At 25.9% G+C, this 10729-nt stretch overlaps 1 protein-coding gene across 4 annotated transcripts in view; it reads right to left on the bottom strand.

Annotated features, from left to right (window-relative positions):
• Syx1A (syntaxin 1A) overlaps positions 1 to 10729 on the bottom strand; it is a 63299-nt gene that overhangs the window by 14491 nt on the left and 38079 nt on the right. Inside the window, exons 9-10 of one of the 4 annotated variants that reach the window (XR_016176253.1) lie at positions 4127 to 8104; positions 903 to 1643 (exon numbers count right to left, since the gene is read on the bottom strand). Coding sequence is in view for 2 of the 4 variants with exons in the window: in XM_015329996.2 (XP_015185482.1) it covers positions 10436 to 10525 (90 nt within the window). In the remaining 2 variants the exon portion in view is untranslated. Of the gene's footprint in view, positions 1 to 902; positions 1644 to 4126; positions 8105 to 9799; positions 10526 to 10729 lie in introns of those variants that run through there. The other 3 variants (XR_016176254.1, XM_015329997.2, XM_015329996.2) reach the window with 3 other exon arrangements.

Genomic DNA, 10729 nt, shown 5'->3' with positions numbered 1-10729 from the left:
GTGAGCTACAGGGTGTTCAAAATGGAAATCAACTCTATCTTTTTCTGATCTTTCATTTACTGATGACTATAGTTATCGATATCTCGTAAAATATTAATCAAACAATTTCAAATTTATACTTGTTAGAAAGGTGACATTTACAGCTACAAAAAATTCCTTTACCCTTTTTTTTTTTAGTCCATTCAGTTGTGAGTTACAGGGTGTTCAAATTGATCGTGGTCAAGGTGCAATGAAACAGTTCAAACGATTCTGCTGTGCATTTGATGGGACTGGAAAGGAATTGTTTATTATGACTTGCTTAAATATGGACCAAACACTAAATATGGATCTTTACTTTCAACAACTGGACCATTTAAAGCAAGTGATTGACCAGAAACAGCCAAAATTAGCCAACCAGGAGTAGTGTTGTGTTCAATCAGAACTACGCCAGGCCACACGTGTTCATAATGACTCCACAAAAGCTCCAGGAACTTAATTGGGAAGTTTTGATGCAACCATCATATAGTTCAGACCTTGCACCAAGTGATTATTATCTTTTTCTTCCATTTTCAAAACTTCCTTAGTGATAAGAAATTGACATTAACAGAAGATTGTAAAAAATCGATCACTAGGACATCACTAGGACATCACTAGGATGTTTTGTAAATAGGGACTAAGATTTTTATGAGACTGACATTATGAAGATACCATTAAAATGGCAACAAATAAACGAACAAAATGGTGCATGTTTGATTAAAATCAGATAATCCGAAATATATTAAATAAATGATTGAAGTTAACATCAAATGGATTACTTTTTCACCAACCATTATCATGTTTTACGTTTGTACAATTTGTTTATTTACTTTCTTTTTAAATTTACACAAAATTAAGTAGATAATTAAATAAATTTATGACTATACCTGTTTCTGATGTTCACAGGCCGAAGTATCCACCGATGGTAGTTGCCAAGACGACACAAAGTATGGCAAGGCAAATCATGATCATGATCTTCTTCTGTACTCGTTGAAATGGTTGTTGTTAGCAGAGGATCAGCAAAAATTCGATTATCGATTACAAAAGGTAGATATTACAATAGTTTTTTTTTTTTTTATATTTTACAATCATAATTTTCTTACTCACTCTCTTTATTATCCTTTTTTTTTTTTTTATCCTAACCTGACATTATGTATCATAAGAATACACGCACATAATTTGTCTTTAAATAATAATAATTATTATAATAATTATTTATTTATTTTATAGATATATATATGTACGGCCTTGACGATTATTAATATTTTTTTTTTACGACTATCTGTATTTTTTTAATTTTTAATTTTTTTTTTTTAATTATGCATTTATAATTATTGATAAATTTGTCACAGGTGTGCTTAGGATTGTAAACGCCTCTGTCCATTATTATTTATTTATTATGTATATATATGTTGTTTATTTTAAATTTCATTTTTTTTTTTAAACACTACTTCACCCGTAACTTTTCAACAAACCCTTCGTTACCCTTCTTTTATATTTTTTTTTGTTCGTTAAAAACGAAACAAACAAAAAAAGTCGTACTCCCTGACAACACCTGAAAGAATAGAATTGGGTCTTGATTCGTTCGTCGGCAGGTAAGCTTCCTGAGGATGTCATTCGTCGTTAGCCTGTATAAAATTGTTCATAGAATTATTCATAATATTGTTTATTTCAATTTTATTTAAATTTATACCAATTAGAAGGAAATTTACCAAGTGTACTAGGAGACTCGTGGTTTAGTCAATAAAAATTCTTAGTACCGTCAGACTTACATTCAATTTCATATAAAATTGATTGACAATTAGCAAACTCTTAAACGATTCCAGGTACACCAGGTACATCAAGTACACCAAGTACATGAAGTACATCAAGTACATTAGATACACCAGGTATACTAGGTACATCAGATAAACCAGGTATACTAGGTACACCAGATATATTAGGTACACCAGGTACCTTAGGTGCACCAGATATATTAGGTACATCAAATATACATGGTATACCAAGTACACTATGTACACCAGATACACCAAGTACACTAAGTACACTAAGTACACTAAGTATACCAGGTACACTAAGTAAACCAGGTACACTAGGTACACTAGATACATTAGATACACTAAGTACACTAAGTACACCGAGTACACTAAGTATACCAAGTACACTAAGTAAACCAAGTACACCAAGTACACTAAGTATACCAAGTACACTAAGTAAACCAGGTACACTAGGTACACCAGATACATTAGATACACTAAGTATACTAAGTATACTAGGCACACCAAATATACCAGGTACACCAAGTACACCATGTACACCAAATACACTTGGTACACCAAGTACACTAAGTATACCAAGTATACCAGGTACACAAAGTAAACCAGGTACACCAAATACACTTGGTACACCAAATACACTTGGTATACCAAGTACACTAAGTATACCAAGTACACTAAGTAAACTAGGTACACTAGGTACACCAGATACATTAGATACACTAAGTATACCAAGTATACCAGGTACACCAAGTAAACCAGGTACACCAAATACACTTGGTACACCAAATACACTTGGTACACTAGATACACTAGGTACACTAGGTAAACCAAGTTTTTCATTCCCACGTAAAACATCGATGTTTTTCTAATTCTTTCTTCTCTCTCACACACTTACTCTCACTTTCTCACTCAGTTTTTCTGTTAAAGAAAGGTGTTTCACATAGATACAAATATAACAATATGTATTAACAAAAATATGTATTTGTCTTTTACAAAATAATCAAAATAGCCGTTCGTCGAACTAATATAAACACGGCTGAAATATTTCTATATATATATAACAATTAATTAATTAATTAATTAACGTGCATTTAACAAAGTATCATTAAAATTTAAGTTATGCAACAATTACGATAGCAATCTTAATAATTCCTAAGCGATACTTCTAACAATAATAATAATAATAATAATATTAATAATAATAGTGGTAACGATAGGATATATTCAACTAACATTTACAAAGCTTTGTTTAAACAATAGTAAATAAAGAAATTAAATGAATATTACAAGTGTGCGTTAAATAAAACATTTGTCCAAGTATTAAAAATACGAATAAGAAAAAATGACGAAAGTTTATCATTAAAATTTCATCAATCATTCTTTGTTTATAATTTTTATTTTATTTTTTTATTTTTGTTGTTGTTATTTTATTCATCGAATATAAACATTAAGTTGTGTTGTTGAATATAATGTGCATTTAAAATCATGCATAATGCAAGTTTTGTGTTTATTCGTTTTATAGACTAGTTTGTGTGCATATTGAACACAAATTTTTTTTCATTTTCATTATTTCTCACTCACACTTTCACTTTCACTTTCAACCCTCTCACTTTTTCATTCTAACAAATACATACGTACGTATATATATATATATATATATATATATATATATATATATATATATATATATATGTGTATAATACACAAGCAAATACTGAATCGAAGAAATGCATAAAATAAAATTTAAAATAAAATTAATTAATTAATTAATTGTAAGATTTAAATGAGAAAACATGCACTTACAAATAAATTGTTAATTATACCGAGTATAATCGTCATTAGAAAAAAAAAATATTTCATTATTATCATATTATTATATATTATTATTATTATTATTATTATTATTATTATTATTAGAGTAATTATACTCTTCATTAGAATTGACAATTGTATTTTAATACTATTTATATTAATATCCAAATTATTTAAATAACCAATGAATAATTAAACTTCCCCCTCCCCACTTCCCTCTCCTCTCCTCATCCTATTCTACTCCTACCCCCTCCTCTTTCTTATGAAGAGTATACTTGGTGTTCTAATAATAAATAAATAAACAAACAAACAAACAAACAAACAAAAAGCAGAAAAAAAGAGAGAAAAAGAAAAGAATAATTATCATTTTCTTCACGACGAGTATACTCGTTGTTGTGACACGACTGGCTAAAAGATTAAACGAAGAATATGGGGGAGGGGGTTGAACGAAAGAAAGAATATATATATATATATATATGTATAAAAATACAGTAGACCATCGAGAGAATGTTTAAACTAACCTTGGATTACATCGGAAGTTGGATGCTCGTCATCGAAACACCGTCTCGTGCCATTTTTTTAATTTTTTTGTTTGTCCATCATCTTCCTATCTCTCTTTTTCTCTCTTTACATTTAATCTCTCTGTCTCTCTCTCTCTCTCTTTCTCTCTTTTTTTCTTTCCATTTAATAATTTGAAAATTATTGTTTTTCATTAGACGTTTAAAATCGTCTTAGTCCTTGATGAACATCTCTCGTTGAGCAAATTTTAACACATTTACATATTATGGTTTTTTTTTTTTTAATTTAGTTTATTTAATTTTTATTTCTTTCTTTTTCTCTATTTTTATTTTTTTTTTATTTTCGTTTGTTTCCCTATGCCCTTTCTTGTCCTATCATTTTATCATCACCCCATATCAATGCAAAGTTTTGTTCTATTTTATTTGTTTATAATTAATTCTACGTTGAATTATGTTCGTTCGTTCGTTAAGTTTGTTTAGTTGTAATTTGATGTACTCTATATATATATCATATGATTTTTTATTTTATTAAATAACCTAATTTAAACGCGATTATTTAATATATATATATATATTTTTTTATTATTTATTGACGATAAACGTTTACACGTTGAAAGAGAAACTTTAATAAATTTATTTTTAATTAAATTTGCTGTTCTATGCTCCTCATCACTCTTCCTTCTCTCTCTCTCTCTCTCTCTCTCTTTCATTCTATTTTTTTAATTCTATACAAATTGCAATTATTTACAAAATAATAATGACACCCGGTACGCAAATATTTCGTCTATCCTATTGACAACAGACAAAAATCTTAAGGAGTGTAACATGTCACTGAATAAATCTTTGATCTGACACATACATGTCAGTTTTGTCATTTTCAACACATTTTCGTTCGTAGATGCCGAATATATCCGACACCTGTACTGAAAAAGTTCAAACGTTAATATCAGAGGAACCTAAAACTCGAATAATCCAAAGTGTTTTATGCATATTTGCAAAATCATCCTCATCTAATACTCCTGTAAACTAGAATAGAATTTTACCAACTGTAAATTTAGTTTTGATCGTAGCTGCCGGATATATCCGACACCTGTACCGAAAAAGTTCAAACGTATGTATCACAGGGACTTTCAAACTATTAGATCAAGTCATAAGTAACTTCCGTATCTATTTTTCGTATTTATCTACTATAAGTAATCAAAACAACCACATTTTTGATATCACTGTATAAATGAGGATTCAGTTTAGTCTTCTGTCAACTTTTTTCGATGTAATCAATGTTACATTTAACCCATTTTTCTTAACCTCTCAAAATGGATAGTAAAAAAAGTGCATATTCGACATGAAATGCTTTAAGAATTGAAACAAGGCCAATGGCACTAAAGTGGCAGTTGTAAAAAAATGCAGCGAATACGGTGCAGGACTTGATAACTGATAGGACAGTCAGAAAATTGGTTTGTAAAATTACCCTTGTGGAGATACGAGCTTAAAAAGACGAACCGAGTGCAAGGACGTCTTTCCGACTTTGATCGAACCCTTTTAAAAGGTAATATTGGAAACAAAATCCAATGGATACGTCCAACGGATGCAAAGAGTGCAAAAAAAAAAACAAACAAAAAACTCCATGAAAAGATGTCGTGCACTTATCAGTCGCAGAATTGCCATTCTTAGTCTCATAAACAAAAAACGGAAATTATTTATGACTCGACACCTGTATATTGAATTTCTACACAAAAAAAATGTGTTTTTTTTAGTTAGATCAAAGATTTATTAAGTAACGTTTTATATATTGAGATCTGTAGCACTTGAATACGCTATCTAGTGGCTAAATTCAAAATTAGATTAGACAGTTCGAATTGCTACGCCACGTGGGATTTCCAGTACTTGAATACGCTATCTGGTGGCTAAATTCAAAATTAGATTAGATAGGTCGAATTTTTGCTACGCCACACCCCTGCCAGAGATCCCAATATATACAGTGTATATTTTTCCCCCTCTCTATATAAATTAATTAATTAAATAATTAAATGATCGTTAAATTAAATCAAATAATACAACGGAAGATGGAGAGGGGGAGAAAAAAAGAAACAATATTAAAATGATAAGTGTTATCGTAAATAAATCAATGGCAAGAAAAATTCTTGCTAATAAGCGCGTTAATTAATTAATATTATTTAAATATATTAAACTATGATTATAAACTGAGATGTGAATAAATTATCCAATACGAGGAAGATTGAACAATGTTCTTCGATTTGAAAAACCCAAATCCCTTTTTTTATTTAATATATTCTATATCAATTTGTTCTTCATTTTATTTTATTTTATTTTATTTTATTTTTTTTTATTATTATTTTCTTTCTCTTTTTATTAATCATTTCACATTACTTTTTTTTTTTTTTTTTTTAATCTACGTAATGAATAAATATTTATTAATTTATTTTTTGTTTTGTTTTGTTTTGTTTTGTTTCGTTTACTTAGGAAATCTTACTGTTCTTTTTTTGTTTTTCTTTTTTCTTTTTGTTTTATTTATTTTGTATTTTTTTTTTTTTTTTTTTTTTTTTTACAATTCTAATTTTAATCGTCTCTTATCAAGGAACGGTGATATGCAGGTGTGATGAAAAAGAAGAAGAAGAAGAAGAAGAAGAAGAAAAAAATGTAATCATACGATACGATACATGAAAAAATGAATGGAAAAAAAAGGGCAGTGAAAAATACGCTAAAATTGTACGAACACGAAGGAGGAACCACAACACGTCGAAATAAATATTATTATTATTATTATTATTATTATTATTATTATTATTATTATTATTAATTATTATTAATTATTATTATTAATTATTTCGACGTTTATTTTTATTGTGCATTTTCGATAGCGGATTAAAGTTATTTGTTTTTGGTTTCTTTTTTTCTTTTCTCTGTTGTTATGCAATATATTTTTTTTTTTTTTTTGTAAATCTGTTCTACTTTTTTTTATTCACTTTCCTTCTCATCATCTTCATCATCATCATCATCATCATCATCATCAGCTTTATCATTTCTTTGTGATTTTTGTAAAAGTTTAACTCTAAGAAAAGTCTTCTTTTTTTTGTGTGTGTGTGTGTGTATGTAAAAAAAATATATTTGAAATTCGCCAAGTAAATGTGTGCGTGTGTAGATTAATTGTCGGTTGTTTATTTATTATGGTTGTTTTTTGAGTAAGAAAAAAAAATCCTGAGCTTTGTTTTAAATGCTGTTCTTTGTTTTGGAGTGACACAAACTTTCGTGAGTGTGTCAGATAATAAACAAAATGAAAAAATAAATAAACAAAAAAAAAATGAGATTTAATTTTGCGATAAATTGTTGTGCAGTTTGAATTTTATTTGACAGTTGAAATCTTTTTTCTTTGGCAAAAAAGAAAAAGAAAATAATCATTTAAAACAAATTACATTTAACAACGAGAAGAAAGCGACAGATCTTTAAAGAAAAAAAAATAAAAAAAAAAAAGAAAATAAAAAACACGTGCTCGTTCGTGTTAAATCTTTTTCTAATTAGATTATTAATTATGAAATGTCTGATAATTTACACGGATTATTTTCATCTCAAAAATCAGACATTTCATATTTAATTATCCTAATAATTATTATTCATAATTATTCTTCATTCTAATATTATAATAATAATAATAATAATAATAATAATGTCTAATTATTGTACGCGTTTTTGTTTTGCTATTCGTCAATTGTATTTATACATTTATGGTATGTATTTTATATAAGTAATATGTATATATGTATTTGTATGTAAGTGTTGTATGATGAGTGCGTATGTGTAAAACATGTATCCCTAATTATAGCCGAAATTCTCGTATATCACGGGTCCCGTGTTTTTTTTTTCTCTCTTTTTTTTTCTTTTTTTTTTTTAAGTTAAACTAAGTACCAAAATAATAATTAAAATGATGACTACTATCGTCGAGCAGATGACGATCAGGATCAATTTCTGTGAACATATAATAACGATATACGTCATTCAATAAATTATCAATCACAAATTTTCTTGTTTTCATATCATCTTCTTATTATTATTATTGTTTTTTTTTTTACATTATGTATATATATGTATATAATGAATAATAGTCTGTATATTATTTTTTATTGTTTTTTTTTTTTTTTTTTTTTTTTGGAAACGAAGAGGAACGTGCTATTGGAATGTTTGAAAAGCTTTTTAGTTAAATATAAAAAAAAACCAAACACAAGCATTAGAAACGTAAAACGTAAAACACACCTTATCACGCAGAAAGAAGAAGAAGAAGAAGAAGAAGAAGAAGAAGAAGAAGAAGAAGAAGAAGAAGAAGAAGAAGAAGAAGAAGAAGAAGAAGAAGAAGAAGAAAAGAACAAACAAAATAAAAAAAGGCAACCATAAGAAAACCATAAGTCTTGTTAGATTAGAAATATTGATATTAATTGATTGAGTGATTAATCTTTGCGAGTGAATTATAAAACAAATATATTTGATATGAATTATGTGTGATAATTAAATAAACAAGCTGAGAGATTCTTATAATCCTTATTCCTTAAATAAAAAATAAAAAATATATATATATATTATAATTATAATAAATAAAATTATTATAATACATATTATTACAATTTAATATTTATTTAAATTAATTAATTTATTTTAATTTAATATTAATACTATATATAGTATAATGTTATATAGTAATAGTATATTGTTATATATATAACAATATATATATTAATAAAATTTAATATTATTTCATAAATTAATTAATTTAATTTTAATTTAATATTATTAATATATATATATATATATATAAATAAAATAGTAATAATAATTAATTAATTAATTAATATATATATATATATATAATTATATTAATAAAATTAAAAATAAACAATACTTATTTTATATACATATATACATATATATGTATATTTTATATACAAGATGACAATAAAATTACAAATTCTTGTTATAAAAAGAAAAAAAAATGAAATAAATAAACAATGAGAGTGAGTTGGGTTGTAAAAATAAAAGAATAGAATGAACAATATAATAAAATAATGAATAAATAAATTTCGAGAAGTGTTTTTTTTTTTTTTTTAATGATACACGAACGAACACACAATACTTTTTATTTTCATTCTTGTTTTATTCTTTTTTTATTGTTTCTAAATATACCATTACTTATTTTTAAATATCATTATTATTATTATTATTATTATTGTTATTATTATTATTAGCGAGGCGAGCAATAATTGGCAAATTTTAATGGGAGATTATTATTGCATTAAATTTAGCTAATTTGGTTTAATGATTAAAAAGAACGTTTTTTTCTTTTCAATTATTTTTGTGTTTTTTTCTTTTCCCCAACTTTTGTTAATTATTATTATTATTATTATTTTTTTTTTTTTCTTTTCTTTTTCATAACACAGAGAATACACACACACACACACACATGATTTTATTATTATTATTATTATTATTATTATTATTATTATTATTATTATTTTAAACATAATTGAAATCAATCAACGCGATCATATTTTGTCAGATTTTTTTTTAAACGATGATTTTTCGTCCATTAACTTTCCTTGTCAATCAATTTTTTTGTCAAAATTGTTTTGTGTTTTCAAGTGTACGGTGGTGTGTCGTTTTTGTGTTTTTTCCTTTTTTTAAAATCATTATTATTATTATTATTTATTATTATTCATTAGTTATTATTGTTATATTATTCATTATTATTAATAATTATTTTCTTATTTATTTTTCTTTCTTTCTATTCTTCCAATGAGATTCTTTTTTCCCCATATTCAAATTCACATTTACTTCCATTTACCCCCACCACTTCTACAATTTATTTTATTTTATTTCTTTTTCTTTGTTCAACTCGAATAAAAGTTGAGATGATTGCGCAAAAAAATTTCTACTTTTTTTAAAATTATTTTTTATTTTATTTTATTTTTTTTCCTCGCGAGATGAACGAGAACTCGGGAGGGGTGGGGGGTAGATGATGACATCACCATTTTGTTTTTAAATATGCATCTATATATATATTTATTCTATTTTATTATTTCTTTATGGTTTTCTTTCACTTTTTTTTTTTTAAATCTTTTTCTCTCTCTCTCTCACTCTCTCTCTTTCTTTCTTTCTTTCTCTTTCTTTCTTTCTTTCTCGTTTTATTTGTTTGAATGATTTTATTTTATTTTTTTATATTTTTTTTCCTAACACTGAATATTTTTTTTTATTTCTTCACCCCTTATATATATATATATCTATATATATATATATATATATATATCCCTTTTAAGAGTTGTTCCTCGGAAGGGTTGCTATTATAATGCATATTAATATGACGGCCGATATTAAGACGCAGATTATGATGAAGATCATTTTCTGTGGACAGAAAGAAAAAAAAATACCAACGAATGTTGTTTAATTTTCTCCCACAAAAAAAATAAAAAAAAATAAAAAAAACAATCCCGAATTAATATATATATATATATATATTATTAAAATTGTGATTAACTATTATTATACTCTGACAACAGCCAATAAAATATGAATGAATGAAAGAAAAAAGAAAGAAAGAAAGAAAAA

This window comes from Polistes dominula, unplaced genomic scaffold, assembly GCF_049000335.1.
Source record: "Polistes dominula isolate Pdom_NZ unplaced genomic scaffold, Pdom_raw_medaka contig_26, whole genome shotgun sequence".
Classification (NCBI taxonomy): Eukaryota; Metazoa; Arthropoda; class Insecta; order Hymenoptera; family Vespidae; genus Polistes; species Polistes dominula.
This window is presented reverse-complemented; position numbering and strand designations above follow the sequence as displayed.